This window comes from Carcharhinus amblyrhynchos, chromosome 12, assembly GCF_965287045.1.
Source record: "Carcharhinus amblyrhynchos chromosome 12, sCarAmb.v2.hapA, whole genome shotgun sequence".
NCBI classification, from domain to species: domain Eukaryota; kingdom Metazoa; phylum Chordata; class Chondrichthyes; order Carcharhiniformes; family Carcharhinidae; genus Carcharhinus; species Carcharhinus amblyrhynchos.
The window spans coordinates 67,463,217-67,489,451 of record NC_137335.1 but is presented as its reverse complement, the minus strand read 5'-3'; the positions used below and the strand labels follow the sequence as shown (position 1 = coordinate 67,489,451).

At 47.1% G+C, this 26,235-nt stretch overlaps 1 protein-coding gene across 1 annotated transcript in view; it reads left to right on the top strand.

Moving 5' to 3' along the window:
• LOC145350623 (ALK tyrosine kinase receptor-like) overlaps nucleotides 1-26,235 on the top strand; it is a 1,029,887-nt gene that overhangs the window by 967,287 nt on the left and 36,365 nt on the right. The window contains exon 23 of the mRNA XM_080199829.1: nucleotides 5,590-5,719. Coding sequence (XP_080055955.1) covers nucleotides 5,590-5,719 — 130 coding nt within the window. The remainder of the gene's footprint in view (nucleotides 1-5,589; nucleotides 5,720-26,235) is intronic.

Below are 26,235 nucleotides of genomic sequence, written 5' to 3'. Positions count from 1 at the left end.
CACCATCCAGTCCCCACCCCCCACCATCCCCCAGCTCCCCACCACTACCCAGCATTCCCCACCCTCTGCACCACCCCCCAGCTCCCCACCACCATCCAGTCCCCACCCCCCACCATCCCCCAGCTCCCCACCACTACCCAGTCCCCACCCCCCACCATCCCCCAGCTCCCCACCACTACCCAGTCCCCACCCTCCACCATCCCCCAGCTCCCCACCATCACCCAGTCCCCACCCCCCACCATCCCCCAGCTCCCTACCACTACCCAGTCCCCACCCCCCACCATCCCCCAGCTCCCCACCACCATCCAGTCCCCACCCCCCACCACCCCCAGCTCCCCACCACTACCCAGTCCCCACCCTCCACCATCCCCCAGCTCCCCACCATCACCCAGTCCCCACCCCCCACCATCCCCCAGCTCCCCACCACTACCCAGTCCCCACCCTCCACCATCCCGCAGCTCCCCACCACCACCCAGTCCCCACCCCCCACCACCCCCAGCTCCCCACCACCACCCAGTCCCCACCCCCCACCATCCCCCAGCTCCCCACCACCATCCAGTCCCCACCCCCCACCATCCCCCAGCTCCACACCATCACCCAGTCCCCACCCCCCACCATCCCCCAGCTCCCCACCACCACCCAGTCCCCACCCTCCACCATCCCCCAGCTCCCCACCATCACCCAGTCCCCACTCCCCACCATCCCCCAGCTCCCCACCACCACCCAGTCCCCACCCCCCACCATCCCCCAGCTCCCCACCACCACCCAGTCCCCACCCTCCACCATCCCCCAGCTCCCCACCATCACCCAGTCCCCACCCCCCACCATCCCCCAGCTCCCCACCACCACCCAGTCCCCACCCTCCACCATCCCCCAGCTCCCCACCACCATCCAGTCCCCATCCCCCACCATCCCCCAGCTCCCCACCACTACCCAGTCCCCACACCACTCACCATCCCCCAGCTCCCCACCACCACCCAGTCTCCACCCCCCACCATCCCCCAGCTCCCCACCACCACCCAGCACCCCCCCCCCCCCCCCCCGACCCCCCTCACCATCCCCCAGCTCCCCATCACCACACATACCCAGAAGTGGACTGGCAGGTAGCGGAAATGGGATGTCAAATTGAGACACATGATGAGGGTACCTTTCCCCTCACCTATTCCCCACCACTAGAATTTTATCGGTGGTGGGATAGATGTTGCAGTGCCCACCCGCCCTTGTGCCAAATGAGGCCCTTAAGTGTTAAGGGGCTCCTCCCATAACCAGCAGTGGGTTGAAGAGCCCACATCACATGACAAGGCTGCCAGGAGAACGCTGCCAACCTTGTTGTCAGCTGTGGTGTGTGTGGAGGGGAGAGGGAGGGAGGTCCTCCTTTTTGGGCACCCTGCCCAAGGAGTGGTCAGGACCAACTGTTCACCCACTACCCACTCCCCTCCCCCCCCCCCACTCCACTGCAGCCTCCTAATCCCCACTTTCCCCCACATCACCCCAGGTTTCCTACTGTTGCACTATCTGCTGCTGGAGAACTCCATGACGCAGGTTGCCATCAGTGAGACAAGAACTTTTAATTTTAGGAATAGATATAACTTTTAGGGTGGAAATTAAAGTGTTAAGTTTAAGTTAATTGGAAACATCTGGCTGATAAACAACCCTGAAGTAAGTCCATCCAAATAGACCCGGGGTAATTGCAGTTCAAAGTATTTATTTAATAAGGTCAGGATTAGAAGGGAAAGATCTTAAACAATGGATGACGAACATTGAGTTCATAATAGAACCAGAAGGTCTTCACTTACCTCAATGAAATGCTTAAATTATTTATGATTTCCCAGATTAAAAAGGTGATAAAAGCAGTTTGTAAATAAGCCTGGAAAAAAGTGCCATTAACTCTATTAAAGATATAGATTATTCATGTAGGTCTCAGAATCAAATGTTTGGTTTTGAAGCTAAGAGTAATAAATGTTTAGAACAGTTTAGAACGGAGTTGAGGAGGAACTTCTTCACTCAAAGGGTGGTGAATCTCTGGAATTCTCTGCCCGTTGAAGTGGTGGAGGCTGCCTCGCTAAATATTTTTAAGACGCGGGTTGATGGGTTTTTGATAGGAGAGGGGATTAAGGGTTATGGGGAGAGGGCGGGAAAGTGGAACTGAGCAGCGACAGATCAGCCATGATCTTATTGAATGGCGGGGCAGGCTCGAAGGGCTGGATGGCCTACTCCTGCTCCTATTTCTTATGTTCTTATAAATGTACATTTCTGTTTAGAACATTCCAGATAAGGCATGTTGCCATGGAGTTACGTAGTTGCAAAATGCCCTTTTGCGTTGCATTTGTACATGTTTTTGATCATAGAAACAAGCAATTTAGCTTTAGAAATGGCAGAGAAAGAGTGCGGCATTAGCTGTAAAGCAGCTGTAGATTAGAAGCAAAAATGCCCTCAGAACTCATGGGTGTTTCGAAAGTGAAGTCACTAAACAAGAATCTAGTGATGCCCCCACTTGAGCTGGTGCATCCACAATCATGAGGAGCAGAATCATGATGGTGGGTTGCTTAGCTGGTGGCTAATGGAAGGACCCCAAGAAAGCTCTTACCCTGGGGGATATCATTAGCACTGAAGAGAATCAAAGTGAATCCCTGAGAGCTGTGGCACTTTGATTTGGCCCCAGGAATTGAACGTTTAAGAGGCTGATAATAGTCAAAGACTTTCTGGGGAAGAAGTCAAAGTGAAAAGAGAAAGGTTAAGTTAAGTATTCCTGTTTTAAAGTTTAGGTGATTGTGTTAATTTTGTTTAATTATAGTAATCTATAATAGATAAGCTAAGATAATGTTTAATTAGTGGTGTTTGCTTTGTCTGATTCTAATAATAGTAAAATCATTTGTTTAATCTGTAGGCTCTTATGGCTTCATTCTTTCAGTAAATAATGGAGATTTTGAACTTCTCTTTACAAGTAAACAGTCTCTACTGCAATCATAACATTGGCACCAACAACATTGTTGTGATCTTCGTTGAGAACAGTAACTTCTTTTGAGAAGAAAAGAAAGCTGAAATCCCAGTTGTTTACTGAAAAACCGAAGCCACAAAGATTCCAGGGTTTGGAACATGAGAATTTTTACTGTACAAACTAAGTATTATCTTGGTAACCACATATACTCTAAAACACAGAATTAAGATCAGTTAAACATGAATTCACAGGCAAATATTGTTCCACCAAAAAATATAAATTACACATTAAATGGCAGCTACAAGTAAAACAGATCTTACAAAATGACTCAGCATCCATTCAGCATCTATGGTATCAATCTCAGTCGCAAAGTATTTCAAAACTCTTGTCTTCTTCATGAAGAATTTCAGTTCCTTTTCTTCTAGGATGTAACCAGATCCCCAGCCAATAGCAGCACCAAACCAATTCACATTCTGTGGGCATCGTCTTCAACAAAAATGGTACACATCAGCAGGACATCCACAACTCTGCTCACAATGGTCAGGATAGTGCAGATCCAGCAATGTTATTGTCCAGTCACAGCCCGTAGCCTATTCTCAGCTTCTGCATCCAGCCTCGGCATGGTGGCACAGTGGTTAGCACTGCTGCTTCATAGCACCAGGGACCTGGATTCGATTCCCAGCTTGGGTCACTGTCTGTGCGGAGTTTGCACGTTCTCCCTGTGTCTGCATGGGTTTCCTCCTGGTACTCCGGTTTCTTACCACAGTCTGGTTGGGTACATTGGCCATGCTAAATTCTCCCTCAGTGTACCTGAACAGGCACCAAAGTGTGGCAACGAGAGAATTTCACAGTAACTTCATTGCTGTGTTAATGTAAGGCTTATTTATGACTAATAAATAAACTTTAGCCTCTATCTTCTTCAGCCTGCCTGTACTTCACCACTGGAATCATCGTCTGACGGTTCCATATTCTTTTCTATAATTTCAACTAGTTTCCGTCTCTCCAGAAGTTTTGATTTAATTTTAAAGTTTACTTATTTGTGTCATAAGTAGGCTTACATTACACAGCAATGAAGTTACTGTGAAAATCCCCTAGTCGCCACACGCCACTGCCTGTTCGGGTACACTGAGGGAGAATTTAGCATGGCCCATGCACCTAACCAGCACATCTGAATAGGTCACTGAGACAGTGGGACGGCGGCGCGGGCTCGTTGGGCCGAAGGGCCTGTTTCCCGTGCTGTGTTGTTCTTTGTTCTTTGTATCTATTGGACCATGGAAGGAAACCAGAGCACCTGGGGGAAACCCACACAAACACGGGGAGACTGTTCAGATTTCGCACAGTGACCCAACCAGGGAATCGAACCTGGATCCTTATCCCTGTGCCACCGTGCAACCCTTTAGAGATCCATTTAAGAGCACCATTTCTGAGTCACTAAGCCATGCACTTTCTTATGTACCCCAGCCTGATCCTGCTTTTGTAATCATCATCCATTCTTAGCTTTTCAAGGGTCAGTTTCCCAGCCCCATCCCTGGTCCATTACTTTGAGGCTTCATAAAAACTGAGCTTCTGAAACACCAATGCAATTGATCACATCCTACAATGTATGGTGTGGTCAGCACTGCAGGTGGCTGACAAGCAGAGATTGACAATTAATACCACATAAAACATCCTTGCAGGTTCTCAAGGCCAGGGACTTATCCAATTTCTAGGAAAACAACAATATTCCGAATTCCTAGAATACTTATTCCCTTTTTCCATTGAAGTTTTGCCAACTTAGAGTCATAGGATTCCTACATTACAGAAAAGAGGCCATTCGGCCCATTGAGTCTATACCAACCCCAATTCCACACAGGCCCTATTCCCGTAACTCCACACATTTACCCTGCTATTTCCCCTGACATTAGGGGTAATTTATCATGGCCAATCAAGCTAACCCGCACATCTTTGGACTATGGGAGGAAACCAGAGCACTCGGAGGACACCCACGTAGACACGGGGAGAATGTGCAAAGTTTACACATACTGTGACCCAAGGCTGGAATTGAACCCGGGTCCCTGGCACTGTGAGGCAGTAACCACTGTGCCACCCACATGATCATCCCTCACTAAGTTTTGTTTTACCTGGAATTCTGAGTCTCTGAAATTGCAATAAAGAACATAAGAACATAAGAAATAGGAGCAGGAGTAGGCCATCTGGCCCTTCGAGCCTGCCCCGCCATTCAATAAGATCATGGCTGATCTGTCGTGGCTCAGTTCCACTTTCCCGCCCTCTCCCCATAACCCTTAATCCCCTCTCTTATCAAAAACCTATCAACCCGCTTCTTGAAAATATTTAGCGAGGCAGCCTCCACCACTTCAACGGGTAGAGAATTCCAGAGATTCACCACCCTTTGAGTGAAGAAGTTCCTCCTCAACTCCGTTCTAAAACGCCCCCCCCTTTATCTTGAGGCTGTGCCCCCTAGTCCTATTGTCTTTTTTGAGCGGGAAGAGTCTCTCCACCTCTTAACACGAATGAGGCTGTTATCTTCTCTGAATCCCCCCTGGGCTGCCTGGTATTGGTCATTGCGGATCCTCTTGTACATTGTCACATAATGAAGTTATTAATGGTTTTATCCAAAATGATAAATGTGTCCTTTTCTCAAACCCTTCCAGCAAATTCTGCCACCAGAATATAGTGCGATGTATTGGAGTCAGCCTGCAAGCCCTTCCTCGCTTCATTCTATTGGAGCTGATGGCAGGTGGAGACATGAAATCCTTCCTTCGAGAGTATCGGCCTAAACCGGTAAGAAGTGACCATTCTTTGATAGCAACCTGATATGCTAACGCATAATCCTCACAGATTTATTTTATTTATTCATGAGACACGGGCGTGGCTGGCTTGCTTGTTCATCCCTAGTTGCCCTGGTTCAGAGAGTTAACCACATTGCTATGGCTCTGGAATCACATGTAGGCCAGATCAAGTAAGGGCAACAACTTTCCTTCTCTAAAGGACATCACTGAACCAAATGAGTTTTTCTGACAATCAACAATTGTTTCATAGTCATTAGTAGATTCTTAATTCCAGATATTTTTTATTGAATTCAAATTCTACCCTCTGCTGTGGCGGAATTCGAACTTGGATCTCCAGAACATTAACTGGCTTGTCCACCCCTAGTTGCTCTTGGGGGGCAGTTGCAAGTCAACCACGCTGCTGTGGCTCTGGAATTACATGTAGGCCAGAACAGGGAAGGATGGCAGATTTCCTTCCCTGCAGGACGTTAGTGAACCAGACGAGCTTTTTCAACAATCGACAATGGTTTCATGGTCATCAGTAGATTCTTAATTCCAGAAATTTTTTATTGAATTCTAACTCCGTCATCTGCTGTGGTGGGATTCGAACCCAGGTGTCCAGAGCATTATCTGAGATTCTGGATTAATAGTCTAGCGATAATACCAATTGGCCATTGCCCCCCTACTCCATTCGATTTGTTTAGTCTGATTCACTTGGAGTGAGTATTTCCCATAACATTTGACCAATTGACCTGTCTTAGTGTTCTGAACCCTTGTACTTTAATTGGGGCTTGCAACTGGTCCATGTTAATGCTAAATAAAGCTGGCATTGTCATTGGCTGCAGCTCCTTCCACTGTCACAGGATCCTACGCCTCACTTCACTAACACACAATTTATAGTTCACATCAGGATGACCACTTGTGAGGTGTCCATTGATGCACAAAGGATTCCTTTTTAGGCTCACATTATGCTGATTCATTGCCAGATTGCACTGATTAAACGTCAGCATTTAACCTGCTGCTTTTTTTAGACCATGCTGGCAAAATGCCAAGCTTCTGAATTCCTGTAGTTCTGATTGAGGATAAACCCTAGTTGTTTTAAAATGAAATCCCGCAGATTTATATCATTTATTGACTCGTTAATGCACTAAGGCAGGCAGGCACTGCCATTTGAAATATAACGAACACTTGTGACAATGTATTGGTTGTCGGTCTTTGTAATGCTGATTGAAACGAGATGACCAAGTGGAGGAATGGAAAAGGTACCACATTATATTAATGCCCTGGCAGCCTGACATTCAAAACACTAAACAGCAAAATAATGAAATGTTTCATTGATGATTAGGCTTGCATCATTATTGCCTGCCTAAAGCGACACAACTCACCTAATTGCAAAGTTTAGTTTTAAGCAATTCAATCTGTCACTGACTGGAGAAGGTACTTGGCAAAGCTATCAAGCGGCTGCTTATGTAATTAGCACTTGCCTTCTTTCACTGAACTCATTTGATGAGTGGTGATAATCAGAGCTGAAACATTAACCAACAATGATGACAGATCCATTTTAATTGCGACTCCTACTCCTTCCTGCACATCTCTTGCCTCCCCCCCCATTGTTCTCGATGATGGTGGCGGGGGTAGGTAGGACTATTGTTTAAGGATACAGGCTTTTAGGAGTGAAATGAGGAGAAATTTCTTCACCCAGAGGGCGGTGAGTGTATTGGAATTCACTACCACAGAATATAATTGGGACAAAATTGTTGTGTGATATTTCAAGAGGAAATTAGGTAGACGGGCTAAAGTGGTCAAGGGATATGGGGGAAGACGAGAATTTGATCATCAGCCATGATCATAATGAATGGTGGAGCAGGCTCAACGGGCCGAATGGCCTACTCCTGCTTCTGGTTTTGATGTTTTTATGTTTTCTCAGCCCCTTCAACCCCTCCATGCTGCATTTTCTGAGAGGGTGAGTGAAAAGTCCATCTTAAACTCATCAAATTTTAAAAGCCTTTCCCACAACGACAACACGCTGCAAGCGGCCTAAGCAAGCTGATGATGGGGACTTCTGCCCCTCTGTCCTGCCCTTTAGTAATGCTGGCATATCTCATGGTTTACAGCTCATGCAGTCAACAAAGAAGAACAAAGAACAACACAGTACGGGAAACAGGCCCTTTGGCCCAACCCCAGCAGTGCCAGACCTCAGTTGTGTTTGCTGATGGAACTGCAAGAAAGCTCATGGTGACCAAACCCAGCCAAGTCCTAGACTCCTTGGGCGGGGAAGGAACGGGCTTTCTGAGGAACAGGGCAGGAGGCGGGGCAGATTTTTGGGGCTAGGCCATGAGGCACAAAGGGGAGTATGATCTTAGGTGGGTAGACAGGAATTCCCCACCCCACCTCCTCCCCAGAGGATGTGTCTCCCACTTCCCGACTTTTCAACCACCTGGGAGAAAGAACTGTCTTCTTATTCTTACCTGCCTTTCACTGCCCAACGTAGCTCAGCGAAGGAGGCTGAGTGAGATCAATAGAAAGGAAATTGAAGTGGGCCATCTATCAGGCAATATCAGCAGTTCCATATTCCTGCCAAAGATGGATTTCACACGGTAACTGGCATTGCAGTTATGGAATGCATCCTGTTCCACGTGGGACCTCCAAGAGGCATCTTGCTTTTTGAAAAGCCTCAGTGAAAGAGTTTGGGCCCTATTTTACTATTTTGATTCTAAGCACTGGGCACTTTTAGACCCATTCTCATGCCCCTCCATATACACTCTGCTTGCAGAAATATCAGCGATTCCGAATTGTGCTGTGGAAGCCTGTGGCTGGGGCTCATTATGCCCAAAATGCTGTAGCTCCAATCCGAGCCTTCAACCGTGCATGTGCAGGAAACAAAATGATAGAATGCCACTCCACTGCACATCACTCCTGGGCCTGTGAATGCCTCCCCCTGGCCCCCGCATTGCCCCATCCCCACAACATTACTGAACCCCCCCCCCCCCTTATCCACACATCTACCCGCCACCCAGACTGATCGTGGGCCCCTCCCGCCCTTTCCCCCGACCGATTGCAGCAGACCCCCCTTCCTCCCCCAACTGATCTCAGGTAGAGTGGCCGCAGAACCCCCTTCCCCTCCATTGGTCACAGGCTATGTGGCAGCAGAACCCCTCCTCCCCCACTGATCACAGGCAGAGTGGCAGCAGACCCACCCAACAGCAGCACCACCCCCCCCCCACCAATCTCAAGGAGAGAGCCATCGGACGCTAGGCACCTTCCTCCTCACTGGAACACCTGAATCAGACTTCCATGGAGCATGTCAGCTTCGCACGATTCTGGATGGGTGAACACGGTGGTAAAGGGGGAAGTGCCGGTAAAGTTGGGCGTGTAGCCCATTAAGTCAATTTAAATGCATGCATCCCGGTCATGGCAATTTTGGGGCCTTGGTAAAAGGGGAACTGTTGCAAGGGCAGGCGCGGATCGCACTACTCGCCTCACACCCGACTTTACCAAGTTTTTGTGCCCAAAAACGGGCACAACACGATGGTAAAATCGGGCCCCATGTGTACAGAAAGTGTCATCAGTTGCTGGAGTGCAGATTTCAGAGCTTAAAGAGTGACTGGAGTCACTGCAGTGCACCTGGGAGTCTTGGCTTATCTCAAACGTACATTTCAGGATGTGGATCCCCTGCAGTTTAAGAACACCCAGTCCTTTAACTGCAGGGAATAGGACTATGACAGACTGGTTCACAGGAAGACACAGGTCATCTCCAAGGCAGTGGCACCCACTAACCAGTTTTAGTTTTTAATAGTGGGAAACGTGATAGCTCCCTGGAGGAACCCAGGAAGAACCAAGCCCCTGACACGAGGGATCTGACCACACACACACTACGATTCCTGAATGGTATGTTGTCTCCATAGTGCCAAGGTGAAGGAGATCAACAACTGGCGCAAAATATTCAGTGAGGAGAATGGGAAGCAGAAATTGTAATCCATCTTGAAACCTATGGTATTGGTAGAAAAAGCGATGAGGCCTTTCAGGAGAGTTTTAAGCACTGGGAAAATATTAAAAATGAATGGCAGGAATCTCAGAATTATTCTCAGCATCACTCAATGCACAATGCCAATGAGTATAGAATCCAGAGTGAATGCATTGATTGAGAAGTGATGCAGGAAGGAGGATTTCAGATTCTTATGACATTGGGACCAATTCGAGGGGGAAGGGTCACCTGTTGGAGATAAATGGGTTACAACTAAATAAAGTCAGGGAAGATGTTTTTTTACCTGTTGGGGAAAATGTAAATTAGTATGACAGGGAGAGGGGAACCAGAAAATAGCACAAACATTCACTCCTTCCACCACTGATGAACAGTGGCAGCCATGTGTATCATCTAAAAGATGCACTGCAGGAACTCACCAAGGTTCCTTAGGCAAGCACCTTCCAAACCTACAAGCTCCACCATTTAGAAGGACAAGAGCAGCAGGTACCTGGAAACACCACAACCTGGAGATTCCCCTCCAAGCTACTCACCATCCTGGCTTAGAAATATATTGTCATTCCTTCATTATCACTGGGTCAGAATCACAGATCCCTACAAGCACAGAAAGAGGCCAGTTGGCCCATCGAGCCTACCAGAAGAACAATCCCAGCCAGGCCTATCCCCGTTACCCCACATATTTATCCTGCTAATCTCTATAACACCAAGGGGCAACGGAACATGGCCAATCAACCTTTGGAGTGTAGGTGGAAACTGGAGCACCTGGAGGAAACCCACGCAGACACGGGGAGAATGTGCAAACTCCACACAATTATTCGAGGCCAGCATTGAACCCGGGTCCCTGGCACTGTGAGGCAGCAGTGCTAACCACTGTGCCACCGTATGACCAATCCTGGTAAATCCCTTCCTAACAGCACTGTGGGTGTACTTAGACCTGCAGAGATTCCAGAAGGCCACCACCTTCTGAAGGACAAGTAGGAATGGGCAATAAATGCTGACCTAGCCAGCAACACCCACATCCTGTCTGTGAAATTAAAAAAAGGAACAAGAATTATATCAGAAAACAGAGACATTGACAGCAACAAAATAGAAGCTTCCTCAAAATTGCAGCGAACAGATAAAGAAAATAGCAAATGTAATGAAGGAGGTATTTTGCTCTCTTGTTGGATGTGGGTATCAATGGCAAGAACACCATTTTTTTCCCATCTTTGACCTGATCCATTTAAGAGACAACATATATATAGGCCAGAGCAGTAAGAAGCCAGAGCTCCTTCCCTCAGAGACATTGTTGAACCAGATGGGTTTTTCCGACAATCGACAGTGGTTTCTGTTTCTGAAGAAAAGCAAAACTCTGCAGATGCTGAAAATTTGAAATAAGAGCAGACAACACTGCATAAACTCAGCAAGTGTGGCAACATCTGTGGAGAGAGAAACATAGTGAGTACAATCAGTATCCGTGACTTGCAGGTACTAATTGCTGCATGGGATCGTGGCTCAGGACAGGAAGCAATGGGTGGGTGGCAGATGGATTTTCTTTTGTACCGGGATGTGGTTTGGAGCGATTGTTCACAAAGGGTCAGTTTTGGGTCAGCTTTTATAAATAGCATGGACTCAGGTGTAACATTATTAAGTTTGCAGACGAAGTTAAATTTGGCAGAACAGTGGATCACGATGCAGCAAGCTATAAGCTCCACGATGACTCAGGCAAGATGGAGATATGGGCAAAAATATAGCAGATGGAGTTCAATGTGGCAAAGTCTGAAATGATGCACTTTGGGATGATTGATTTGGAAAGACGGTTCAATCTAGAGGGACAATTTTAAATAGTGTCGGTAAGTAAAGAGATCTTGGCTTCCCTGTACACAATTCCTGAAGTAAGCAGGCTAATGCGATAAGGTGGTTAAAAAGAGTTTGGTTTACTTGCATTGATAGATAAAGCTGTAAAATATCATGGGAGAACAACAGTGGTTGGGGTGGCACAGTGGTTAGCATTGCTGCCTCATAGTGCCAGGGACCCAGCTATGATTCTGGCCTCGGGTGTCTGTCGTTAATGTTACGCCGTTGTTTAAGAAGGGTGCCAGGCAAAAGGTGGGGAATTATAGGCCGGTTAGTTTAACGTCTGTGGTAGGTAAAATGTTAGAATCCGTCATTAAGGAGGAAATTGCGAGGCATCTTGAAGGGAATTGCTTGATAGGGCGGACGCAACACGGTTTCATTAAAGGGAAGTCGTGTCTGACAAATTTACTGGAGTTCTATGAGGATGTGTCTAGGGCAGTGGATAGAGGAGAGCCGGTGGATGTGGTCTTTCTGGATTTTCAGAAGGCGTTTGACAAGGTACCTCACAAGAGGTTATTGCAGAAGGTCAGGGGACATGGAGTTGGGGGTAGGGTGTTAGCGTGGATAGAGGATTGGTTGTCAAATAGGAGGCAGAGAGTGGGGGTCAATGGGTGCTATTCGGATTGGCGGTTGGTGACTAGTGGGGTGCCCCAGGGGTCGGTGCTGGGGCCTCAGCTATTTACCATTTATATAGATGATCTGGAGGAGGGAACCGAGTGCAGGGTGTCGAAATTTGCTGATGACACCAAGATTGGGGGAAAGGCAAATTGTGTGGAGGGTGTGGAGAGTCTGCAGAAGGATCTAGATAGGCTGGGCGAATGGGCCAGGAAATGGCAAATGGAATTTAATGTTGGCAAGTGTGAGGTGGTCCACTTTGGTAGGAAAAATGGTAGGAAGGACTATTACTTACGTGGCGAAAAACTGCAGCAGGCGACGGTGCAGAGGGACCTCGGGGTCCTTGTGCATGAGTCGCAAAAACCCAGCTTGCAGGTGCAGCAGGTGGTCAGGAAGGCGAATGGGATGCTGGCCTTCATAGCGAGGGGGATTGAATATAAAAGTAGGGAGGTCTTGCTGCAGCTGTATAGGGCATTGGTGAGGCCGCAGCTGGAGTACTGTGTGCAGTTTTGGGCGCCGCACCTGCGCAAGGATATTTTGGCCCTGGAGGGAGTGCAGAGGAGGTTTACTAGGCTGATACCGGAGTTGAGGGGATTGAGCTATGAGGAGAGGCTGAATAAACTAGGCTTGTACTCGTTAGAGTTTAGAAGAATGAGGGGAGATCTCATTGAGACGTATAAGATGATGAGTGGGATGGATAGGATAGAGGTGGAGAGACTCTTCCCGCTCAAAAAAGACAGTAGGACTAGGGGGCACAGCCTCAAGATAAAGGGGAGGCGGTTTAGAACGGAGTTGAGGAGGAACTTCTTCACTCAAAGGGTGGTGAATCTCTGGAATTCTCTGCCCGTTGAAGTGGTGGAGGCTGCCTCGCTAAATATTTTTAAGAAGCAGGTTGATGGGTTCTTGATAAGAGAGGGGATTAAGGGTTATGGGGAGAGGGCAGGAAAGTGGAACTGAGCCACAACAGATCAGCCATGATCTTATTGAATGGCGGGGCAGGCTCGAAGGGCTAGATGGCCTACTCCTGCTCCTATTTCTTACGTTCTTATGTTCTTATGTTCTTATGTTCTGTCTGTGTGAGTTTGCACATTCTCCCCATGTCTATGGGGTTTCCTCCCACAGTCCAAAGACGGGCAGTGTTGGGTTGGCCACTGTACATTGCCCCTCAGTTTGTATTTGTGTGTGTGCATGACTTTCATTCAGAGCACTAGCACAGGCATGATGGGCCAAATGTCCTCCTTCTGAGCTGCAGTTTTCAGATGCTATAGCTCTTTAGAGATCACTTTTATAACCTAATACATCATTGTTAAATAAAAGCAAACGATATGGATGCTGGAAATCTGAAATAAAAAGAGAGAATGCTGGTTAAACTCAGCAGGTCTGGCAGCATCTGTGGAGAGAGAAACACAGTTAATTTTTTGAATTGAGTTTGAATTTGATTTATCATTGTTCCATATAGAATCCCTACAGTGCAGAAGGAGGCCATTCGGCCCATCGAGTCTGCAATGACCACAATCCCACTCAGGCCCTATCCCCACATGTTTCGAGAGTAGCCTAGTGCTTCACGTCGTTAGTGTACGCTCAAACTGGACCAGCTGATGGGCAACACGACAGCTCAGTGACTATCACTACAGAGTGAGGTGAGGCCTGATCATTCTCTGGTGTGAAGGGGGGGAGTGAGGCCAAATCATTTCTGGGGGGATGGGGGGGTGAGGCCTGATCATTCTGTGATGTGGAGTGGGGGGAGTGAGGCCAGATCATTTCTGGGGGGATGGGGGGGTGAGGCCTGATCATTCTGTGATGTGGAGTGGGGGGAGTGAGGCCAGATCATTTCTGGGGGGATGGGGGGGCGAGGCCTGATCATTCTGTGATGTGGAGTGGGGGGAGTGAGGCCAGATCATTTCTGGGGGGATGGGGGGGTGAGGCCTGTTCATTCTGTGATGTGGAGTGGGGGGAGTGAGGCCAGATCATTTCTGGGGGGATGGGGGGGTGAGGCCTGATCATTCTCTGGTGTGGAGTGGGGGGAGTGAGGCCAGATCATTGCTGGGGGGATGGGGGGGTGAGGCCTGATCATTCTGTGATGTGAAGGGGGGGAGTGAGACCAGATCATTTCTGGGGGGATGGGGGGGTGAGGCCTGATCATTCTCTGGTGAGAGAGGGGGGGAGTGAGGCCAGATCGTTTTCGGGGGGAAGGTGGTGGTCAGTGAGGCCAGATCATTCTCTGCGGGAGGGGGGGGTGTGGTTCTGCTGCCGCTCTGCAGGCGACCGGCGGGGGGAAAGAGGGCAGGGGGTTGCGATTGGTCTGGGTAGCAAGGGAGGGAATGAATAAGGGGGACAGTTATGTTGTGGGAGTGGGGGTGATGTGTGTGAGGACCATCACTCCCGCTTTTCGCTCCCGGGAGCGATCTGACACAAGCGCACTTTTTCAAATTCTTTTCTAACTGCGCATGCGCAGTTCAGAGCTCTGATCGTTCCGGGTGCGTTAAGCCCCACCCACAGCGCGATTCAGACCCGCATTTTTTTTTCAGGCTGAGTGTGTTTGGGGACTCCTGAAAACAGTTTTCCAAGTCGGATCTGAATTGCGCCCAGATTCAGCACTTAGAATGAAAATGGTAAAATCAGGCCCTAAGGGGCAATTTAGCATGGCTAATATACCAACCTGCAGATCTTTGGACTGCGGGAGGAAACCCATGCAAACTCGGGAAGAACATGCAAGCTCCACACAGTTGGTGACTCAAGTCGGGAATTGAACCCAATGTGGGTCTCTGGCGCTGTGAGGCAGCAGTGCTAACCATTGTGCCACCACACCACATGTATTAGCATGCAGTGAAAAGTATTGCTTCTTGCATGCTATTACAGACAAAGCATACCATTCGTAGAGAAGGAAACAAGAGAGTGCAGAATGTGGTGTTACAGTTATAGCTCTGGTGTAGAGAAAGATCAACTTAATGCAAGGTACGTCCATTCAAAAGTCTCACGGCAGCAAGTAAGTAGCTGTTCTTGAGTCGGTTGGTACGTGACCTCAGACTTTTGTATCTTTTTCCCGACGGAAGTAGGTGGAAGAGAGAATAACCAGGGTGAGTGGGTCCTGAATTATGCTGGCTGCTTTACCAAGGCAGCGCGAGGGTAGACAATGTCAATGGATGTGAGGCTGGTTTACATGATGGACTGCGCGACTTTCACGATCGTTTGTAGTTCCTTGTGGTCTTGGGCAGAGCAGGAGCCATACCAAGCTGTGATACAATCAGAAAGAATGCTTTCTATGGTGCATCTGTAAAAAATGGTGGGAGTCATAGCAGATATGCCAAATTTCCTTAATCTTCTGAGAAAGTAGAGGTGTTGATGGGCTTTCTTAACTACAGCGTCAGCATGGAGGGACTAGGACAGCTTGTTGGTGATCTGGACATCTAAATGTGATGCTCCCACAGTAAAGAAAGGATAGAAATGCAATGAATTACATTGTTGGAGAGGTAGGCGTAGGAGGTGAGGCGGAATAGTGCAGAGATAAGTCAGAGCAAAGGAGTGATTGACAAAGATGCCAAGGACATGAGACAAAGGGGCTGTTAATGGTGCCATTAAGGACTGAAGGGTCTTATTAGCAGCAAAGGTAAGAGAGCAAAGGATATTATTAAACTAGAAAGAGTGCAGAAAAGATTTACTAGGATGCTACCAGGACTTGATGGATTGAGTTAAAAGCAGAGGCTGGATAGACTGGGGCATTTTTCTCTGGAGCGTAGGAGGCTGAGGGGTGATCTTATAAAGGTCTATAACATAATGAGGGGCACAGATCAGCTAGATAGTCAATATCTTTTCCCAAAGATAGGGGAATCTAAAACTCAAGGGCATAGGTTTAAGGTGAGAGGGGAGAGATACAAAAATGTCCAGAGGGGCAATTTCTTCACACACAGGGTGGTGAATGTCTGTAACAAGCTGCCAGAGGTAGTAGTAGAGGCGGGTACAATTTTGTCTTTTAAAAAGTAAAAAGAAGTTGAAGTCACAGCGCTTAATTCAGAAGTTTATTCATAAGTGGTTAAGTATCGTTCTCAGTTATTTCGCTATTTGAGTCCAAATAGTAAGTAAGTAACAAAGTTACGGTTATAAACTTACATTTTAAATGTTTGAACTCATTATGAGAGGAGAGACAAAATTGACCCCTGTAAATGCATACCGTGGCGAAAGACGCTGAGGTAAATGCCATGATTAAGGTTGTGAATTTAATTCTCCTTTCCTTTTATTACTGACATTGTGACACATTTATACTGTCGTTGCCATTCCAAGATGGTGTGCCAAGTCTCACAGCGTTTGACCTGGAGGAATATTGATTTTGTGATGAGAAGAATATGGATTTTTTAACGTAAATCCTGAAGATATCTTGATTCAAATTAAATTTGTAGGTGTATTGAGCACATGATGTATGTCTCTGCTTTATATTGGGGTAGATCTTGAATTTGTGCAATGGTGTAAAATATCAAGCTCACCGTCCTTTTTATATTTCTCCCAATTAAAGTTTACTATCGTTTATCTAGCTACTTTTTATTTCTATTTTTATTTTATTTCTTGGTAAAGCTGGCCTGAAGGAGCCTGAGATAAAATGTCTGTCACTATCTTTCTGTCCATCGGTCAGAGAGGACAAGGATAATTAGGTTACGGCTGTGATCACTGGTCAGCCGTAACCCAGAGTAATCCCCTTGGAAAATGGCACGGGGGGGCAATAATGCACCTGCATTCGCCATGAGAATAGAAAAAAGATTTTCAATGGTGAGATCTCATTTTCCAATTTTTGTTTCCCCTGCCTAGAGGTCTATGAAATAATGAAGGGCATAAATAAGATAGATAGTCAATATCTTTTCCCAAAGGTAGGGGAGTCTGAAACTAGAGGGCGTATGTTTAAGATAAGAGGGAAGAGATACAAAAGTGTCCAGAGGGGCAATTCTTTCACACAGAGGGTGGTGAGTGTCTGGAACAAGCTGCCAGAGGTAGTAGTAGAGGCGGGTACAATTTTATCTTTTAAAAAAAATTTAGATAGTTATACGGGGGCGATGCGTATAGAGGGATATGGGCCAAATGTGGACAATTGTGATTAGCTTAGAGGTTTAAAAAAAAGGGACATGGACAAGTTGGGCCGATGGGCTTGTTTCCATGCTGTAAACCTCTATGACTCTATGATTCTATACCTTTCTGCCAGTGATGTAACGAAGGTGGGAACTTCATTTAAATGCATTTAAATAAATGCATTTAAATAAAGATGATGTGATAAATAAATGATGTGATCGGCGCAACTCGTGGGCCGAAGGGCCTGTTTGTGCTGTAGTGTTCTATGTTCTATGTTCTATGTTAAATAAATTTAATTGTAGTTAAAGGACTTCCCCGCCGTCTGTTTCCCCCCTCCCATCCCTCGGTAAAGAACTGCCCCTTCGCCAATGAGGTTTACAACAGGTATTGAAAAACAGGAAGCAGTTGAGAGGCGGCTTTGGGGGTTGCCCCAGTGCTTATGTGTGTGGGGTGTTTCCCCGGTGTTTGTGTAGGGAGGAAGATTGCCCCAGTGCTTGTGTGAGAGGTGGGGAGTGATGGGGTTTGCCCAGTTGCTTTTGGAAGAGGTGGTTCCCCCCATGTCCCCGAGTGTTGGTTTATCACAGATCTGGACGCCCTTTCAAAATGGCTGCCCTGAACTCTATGGTGCCAGCTCTATCAGGCCCTGTCCCACCAGCACGACGGCAGAAACCACGCCCCCAGATTTTCTGTGCTCAGAGTGCCAGAGATTCTGGTGAGAAGCCTCGGCTGTGCATCTCGAGAGCTCCACACCGGTTTTCCTGCCCCAAAACTCTGATTCCAACTTCCGCCCACAAACAGGTTCCAACAGGCCACGACCACTTCTGTCATGGTTTGTAAGAAGTTGAACCCTGGCCTGCCTCTTATAAGGTCAACCTCATCAAGCAGAACCAGAAATGGGGGAACCCCCTATTACACTGACAGGCCCTGCGAGCCTGAATCATATCCAGTCGCAGATATGTCGAATAACTTACAGGCCATTCTGCCCAATCAATTCATGCTGGTACTAATGCTTCACTCAAGGCCCACCTATTCCCATCTAAAACAACCATTGTAACTCTCCCTCAGATGCTGTAAAGATTTCCCTTCAGTGCATCTTTGTTTAACCAGTCCCTCTGTTATTAATTAATTAAAATCAGTGACTTCACATTGTTCCCGTTCTTTGGGTGAAGGTGTTTCGTCTGAATTCCCAATTGGAATTCTTGGTGACTATCTTGCTCTGATGGCCTCTGGTTTCACTCTTCCCCACATAAGGAAGTATTCCCCCTGGCATGGCATGGTGGTTAGCATTGCTGCCTCACAGTGCCAGGGACCTCCAGTCTCGGGTGACTGCATGTTGAAGTTTGCACGTTCTCCCCGTGTCTGTGTGGATTTGCCCGGGTGCACCAGTTTCCTCCCATAGTCCAAAACTGTACTGGTTAGGTGCATTGGCAAGGCTAATTTGCCCCTTAGTGTCAGGGGAACTAGCTAGGATAAATGCATGGGGTTAGGGTCTAGGTGGGATTGTGGTCGGTGCAGACTGGATGGGCTAAATGGCCTCTTTCTGCACTGTAGGGATTCTATGACACTCTAGTAACATTCAGGCAAAGACATTTTTCAAATTGGCCTCCTTGTCCTCAAGACCAAATACACTTAATAGAGTTTTGAGTGGGACAGGGAGGAACTGAGCAGGTGAGTGCTGTGATTTTGGGACATGTGAGGCACACAAGAGGTGGACATGAACCCATCGCAGCACTTAGAATCATTGCATCCTACAGTGCAGAAGGAAGCTATTTGGCCCATCGCGTCTAGACCAACCACAATCTCACCAAGGCATTATCCCCATAGCCCTATACATTTACCCTAGCTAGTCCCTCTGCAACTAAGGGGCAATTTAGCGTGGCCAATCCACCTAACCTGTACATCTTTGGAGTATGGGAGGAAACCGGAGCACCTGGAAGAAACCTGCACAACGGAGAATATGCAAACTCCACACACAGTGACCCCAGCCGGGAATCGAACCCGTGTCCTTGACACTGTGAGGCAGCAGTGCTAACCACTGTGCCACCGTGTCACCCTTGCACCTTGTCAGTCAGCACTGGAGATTATTGATGGTGACACACTGGCTGGTATCGGATCCCACACAATTTTATGGCCCTTTGGTTTCCAGGGCAGTTATCTTCAGTAAACAGGTTATTGTTCATTTGGGCGCAGAGATCACCCAGAAGGTTTTTCAATATTTCAATTCATTGGAACTGTGGCCTTGTTGTTAATGCAGTTCTTTACACTGGGCACAAGAAAGAGAGAGCTTGGAGAAGAGCCAAGTTGAAACAATTGATGGCAGCTTAAGTTGAATTGAATCTCATCTGAAGACCAGAATAGGCTGTTCAACTTTTAAGTCTAAGTAAATTGCTGGAAGCAAACAGCAGCATTATATCATGAGTATAACATGAAGGTTAGAATTAGCACAAAAAAAATCAGAACGTGCTACAAATACTCATTAGATCTTCAAAAAAAATGTCATATTCTTTAAACTTCTGCAGTTTGTTTCTCTCTCCACTGACGCTGCCAAACCTGGGGCCATCAACAGGGTTATCAAGCAATACTTGCTTGGCAATAACCCCCTCACTGATGCTTAGTTTGGGTTCAGTCAGGATCATTCAACTCCTGACCTCATTACTGCCTTGGTTCAGATATTGACAAAAGAGCTGCATTTCAGGGGTGAGATGAAAGTGACTGAACTTGACATCAGGGCAGCATTTGACTGAGTGTGGCATCAAGCAATGCCGGAGTCAATGGTAATCAGGGGGAAACCCTCTGCTGGTTGGAATTGTAACTGGTACAAAGGAAGATGGTTGCGGTTGTTAAAGGTTAATCATTTCAGCTCCAGGAGATTACTGCAGGTAGTCTTCAAGGTAGCGTCCTAGACTCAACCATCTTCAACTGCTTCGCCTAGGGCCTTCCTTTCATCATGGTGTCAGAAGTGGGAATTTGGTTGAGGATTGCACAATGTTCAGCACCATTCATGGCTCTTCAGATATAAAGCAGTCCATGTCCAAGATTTAGATAATAGCCAAGCTTGAACTGAGAAGTGACAAGCAACATCTGTGCCACGCAAGTGCCAGACAATCACCATCTCCAAGAAAATAGAGTCAAACCACCGCATTTTGACATTCAATTATATTACCATCGTTGAGTTCCCCACTATTAACATCCTGGGGTTGCAATTGGCCATAAAATGAATTTGACTAGCCAATACTGTGTCTACAAGACAACATCAAAGGCTAGGAATCCTCAAGTTGATTAACTCATCTCCTGACTCCCCAAAGCCTGTCCACCATCAACAAGGCACAAGTCAGGAGTGTGATGGAATACTCTCCACTTGCTTGGATGAGTGCAGCTCCAACAACACTCAACCTGATCTCCATCCAGGGCAAAGAGCCTGCTTGATTGCTACTAATTCTCTCCCTCCACTACCAAAGAACAGTGGCAGCAGTGTGTACTACCTACAAAATATACTGCAGTAACTCATCAATGCTTCTTAAGTGGCACCTTCCAAGCCCAAACTGCTACTATCTAGAAGGGCTGTAGATACACGGGAACACCACAACCTAGAAGTTCCTCTCCAACTCACACACCATCCTGACTTGGAACTATATCACTGCACTTTCAGTGGTGCTGGGTCAAAATCTTGGAACTTCCTCCTTAACAACATTGAGGGTGTATCCATACCAAATAGACTGGAATTGTTCAAGAAGGCAGCTCACCACCACCCTTCTCAATAAATGGTGACCTTGTCAGCAACACCCTTATCCTGTAAATGAATTAAAAAGTATATTTGATGTTAGCACGAGGAGTAAATTGCAAGAAGAAGATTCAAACACGGAGGAAGCGAGGTGACATGACGGGTGAAGGTTAGCTTCCAGGATGAGTGTATGTAAAGTAGTGCATAATAAAGACCCATATATTGGCTATAGTATCGCATTCATAAAGCCAGCGGCTTCTTAGAGGCAGAGAAATGAGAAAGCAGAACTACCATAAGGAATAGAAACCACAAGGTGATGCTGGATGCTGAATCGAACCAACAATGATATCCATGTAATTCTAACCCAATCCCCTTGACATTGAAACTCCGAAGGAACTGTGAGACCCGGATGGAGAGATATTGAAATATTCACAGGGTAATCTGTAATGAAGATCAATGCAATCATTCAGGCTGAGCCGAGTTGACAAAATGTAATGTCTGCCAAGTCTCAGGGCCAGCACCATCAGGCAGATCACCGTTCAATAGTATATTAAAAACAAGCAGATAAACCATCTCATCCATAACCGGGTCACAAATAGCTGTTGCCCAATAATGGTGGGAAGTGTTGAGAAACCATCAATTATCATTCCCTGATCATTTTTATTTTATTCCAGTAAGCATGTGAGCCTATATGCTTAGCAAATTCTCTTGTCTTCAACTGCGCAAGAAGAACCACCTCCCCCCCCCACTACCTCCACCATGGTGCTACTAATTGAGAGGCAACCCTCCCAAAAAGACCAGAGAAGGATTAACTGCCAAAGCTGGTGCAAGGCTGATGGGTAGACACTAGGTGGGTGACCTTACCAGCCATTCATGCCACGCTCCCGTTCCAGCGAAGTCAGAGAATTTGGCGCCCAAATCTCTTTTCAAATCTCTGCCGGGATGGGAAAATCCCACTGGTGTGAACAGTGATAAGACTCTGGCCTAAGTCAAAAAGAAAGAAAGTTTATTTATTAGTCACAAGTAAGACTTACATAAACACTGCAATGAAGCTACTGTAAATTCCGCTCGTCGCCACATTCTGGCACCTGTTCGGGTCAATGCATCTAACCAACATGTCTTTCAGACTGTGGGAGGAAGCCAGAACACCTGGAGGAAACCCATGCAGACATGGGGAGAATGTGCAAACTCCACACAGACAGTGACCCACGCTGGCAATTGAACCCAGGTTACCAGCGCTGTGAGGCAGCAGTGCTAACCACTGTGCCACCGTGCGGCAGACAGATGGATATCTAAGGGAGATTTCCCTCCTCCAGAATGTGTGGTTGGAACATCATCTGAGCAAAATGAGCAGCAAAGTAATATAGCAAACAAAACTGAAATTTACAAGCTCCTGATTTTTTTTATTTGTAGGATATGAGCATCATTGTCTGGGCCAGCATTTATTGCCAATCCCTGATTGCCCATGAACCGAATGGCTTGCTCGGCCATTTCACAGGGCATTTAAGAGTGGGACACAAGGCTGTGGCTCTTGAGTCACACATAGGGCCAGATCAGGTAGCAGATTTCCTTCTGTAAAGAATATTGGTGAACCAGATGGGTTTTTATGACAATCGATGGATGATAGTTTCATGCTCACCATTAAAATTTTAATTGAGTTCACATTTCACCATCTGTCATGTTGAGATTCGACTGCAGATTGCCAGAGCGTTACCCTCTCTCTGGATTGCTAGTCAAGTGAAAGAACTAATGCACTACCCCCTCCCTACGTCAGAAGTAATGACCCATTTCCTCCCCATTCCCTACCCCAACAACCCTGTCCAAAGTAACATTTACCAATATCACCCGGTGTGCTGTAAGTCATCAACTTCTTAAACCAACTCAAAACTTTCCTCCTCATTGAAAACACATGGAATCATAGAATCCTACAGTGCAGGAGGAGGCCATTCAGTCCATCTGCACCGACCACAATCCTACCCAGGCCCTATTCCCGTAACCCCATGCATTTACCCTAGCTTATACCCCTGATGCTAAGGGGCAATTTAGCATGGCCAATCCACCTAACCCGTATATCTTTGGACTGTGGAAGGAAACCAGAGCACCCGGAGGAAACCCATGCAGACACGGAGAGAACTTGCAAACTCCACACAGACAGTGACCCAAGCCGGGAATCGATCCTGTATTCCTATCGCTGTGAGGCAACAATATTAATCACTGTGCCACATGGCAGCATCTGTCTAATCTCCTGCCCCCTTACCCCATTTAAACACTTAGGTTTGCCATTACATTTAAACACTTTACCCACTGGCTGTTCATCACTTTCCACTTTAATTTCCAATGGCTGCTCCTTATGTATTACCCTTTCCAGCTCAATTTTCCCTTTCATAATAACTCTCACCCCCGACTCCCCTCCATCCACCCTGACCGGCCCCCTAACTACATTACCCACCTCCCCGAGCCTTGTTGGCCTGATGTCTCAAGGCTTATTACCCAAAGCATCAGATCTGAATTCCCTTTATTTGGTACTGCTCTGACCCACTGTTTGCCTTCAGTACTTCTACATCCCATCCCTTTACCCCATATTTTACTTATCTTCCCTGCTGCCCAATGATGGCTGAATTTTCCCAGCCCACCCCCTTTACTGTACCAACAACTTCCCCCAAACAGAGATGTAGACCATTGAATAGTCTTCTACTGTGCTTCTCTTTTGCCCTTACATCCCATTTCCTGATCTCTTTCCTCCTGCCTCCCTTTTTCCCATCAACACTTCACTTTGCTACACCATTTTCTCCCCACCCTCTTCTCCAGCCTCCCCCTCCCCTTCTTCACTTGCCATGCTCCCTACAATTCTCCCCCTTGCCCCACTTTTACCCTGACCCTACAAAGAATAAATAAATCTTGCCCCATCAAGTGGGATTGACTAATGATCTTTAAAATATTGCAGGGCGCAACATTCTAACTGCGTTACTGTGTGCACCAGATGCCCAACAGTGAGAGAAACGCACACACAGAGGCCAGAGGGACTGTGTAAGAGGCACATCTAGTTGGAAATGGGGGCAGGGGAGTAACAACAGGGGGCTGGAATTAAAACTAGGTTTGTCACAATTAAAAATGATTTGATTACCTGACAGTGACCTACAAAGCTAGTTGGGTGGCATAGTGATTAGTACTGCTGCCTCACAGCGCCAGGCTCCCAAGTTCAATTCTGGCTTTGGGTCACTCTCTGTGTGGAGTTTGCACATCGTCTGTGTGGGTTTCCTCCGGGTGCTCCAGTTTCCTCCCGCAGTCCAAAGATGTGTGGGTTAGGTTGTTTGGCCATGGTCAGTTGACCCTAGTGTCAGGGGGATTAGCAGGATAAAGGCATGGAGTTACAGGAATCAGGCCTGGGTGGGATTGTGGTCAGTATGGACTCGTAGGGCCAAATGGCCTGCTTCTGTACTGCAGGGATTCTCACATTCAATCTTCTTCTTGAATCAAGACTGTATAAAACTCTTTAGTGTGTATTCTGCTGTAATGTCTGAACGTGCAGGGGATTGACTGTGAGACCTACCAGTGTATTAAACTGTTAGCAAGGGCTGTGAATAATAATCGAATCCCTCATTCCTTATTGATAACTTCAGATGAATAATTGTGCCAGGCAAAATTCCTTTCCTGTCAAATCTTGAAATCAATACAGTTTTTTTTAGATCTGCTATCACATTTGCTGCCTGATATTCATGAGCAACCAGTTTAAAGACGTGACTGTTTCTGCGTGTTTTGAATGGTGCCATAAATATTTGCCTTTTTGAGAAATTTATATGACACATAGGTAAATACATGGACAGTGATGGTGCGCTATCACTTTGACTGTCTCACACTGCACTATTTTCGGTACCAGCTTAAATTTCACAGGACAAAATCTTGTGCTCCCTCCCCTCGCCCCCATGGAGAGTTTGGAGGCCGAGGGAGGGGCAGAAGGCATTTAATTGAACAGGAGTGTAACTGGTGGGGAGCCCATCACCTTCTCACTCCACTGCCAGTTGAAGCCCTTAAGTAGGCAACAAGTGTCCACTTAAGGGCTTCATCCCACAATCTACCCCTCCACCCCCCCGCAGCCCCCGTATTAGCCCAGTAGCAAGCAGGCAACTCAGCAAGCAGAGAGCACGACAAGCAAACGCAGGTCCCAGGGGCCCTCCCTCATTCAGAGGTCCTCAGTGCCAGATTGAGGTATCTGGCATTGAGAAGGGGGGCAGGGTCCGCTGAAAACCACCTGGTGGCGCTGCCGAGTACAGAAGAGCTCCCAGCCTCTCAGAGACTTGGGGATCCTTGATGCTGAGGGAAGGGCCATTGCTGGACGGTTAAGTGCCTGACTCCACAAGTGGCAGTGAGCCTCCTTGAATTGAGATGCCGTGGGAACTCTCGCTGGCTCTGTAGCCCCCATCACCCACACAGGATTCCAACCATACCGTCACTAAGGCAATTGGAGGCCTTTTGGCCCATCGAGTCCATCTCTGTGGAGCAATCTATTCAATCCCATTCCCCATGTTCTACCCCTAATACCCTGGAAGTCTCAATCCAACAGGGAACTACCCAAATTCCTTCTGAAATCATTGTTCCATCATGCTCACAGTAACTTCATAGCAGTGTTAATGTAAGCCTACTAGTGACACTGATCATAGAATGAAAGAGTCCTATAGTGCCAAAGGAGGCCATTCGGCTCATCGAGTCTGCATAGGCCACGATCCCACCCAGGTCCTACCCCATAACCCCATGCATTTACCCTCTCTGATCCCCCTGACACTAAGGGGCAGTTTAGCATGACCAATCCACCTAACCCAAACATTTTTTTTTCAGACTGTGGGAGGAAACCAGAGCACCCGAAGGAAACCCATGCAGACATGGGGAGAATGTGCAAACTCCACATCGATAGTGACCCAAGCTGGGAATCGAACCCGGGTCCCTGGCGCTGTGAGGCAGCAGTGCTAACCACTGTGCCACCGTGCCACCCAAACACTTAACTCACAGGCAGTGGGTCATTACTACCAGTTGTGTACAAAAGAAGGCACTTCATCATTTCCCCCCGCATCTCGTCCCCAAATCTTAATGTGATGACCCATAATCCTGGTACTTTCAGCATCTTAATTTCACACTTAAATTTTGTCAGAAGAATCTGTGAGAGCGGAACAATGCCTACAAGCAGCTCCATTCAGAAAGACAGAGTCATTACCAAACTTTGTTCTGCTCTACGTGGTGCCAGGCGGACTTTTATCAAAGTGAGATTGGAAACATCAAACTCCATTGTTCATGGGCCCATTAAGTGGCGCTGACAAGAGAAATGGCTGCT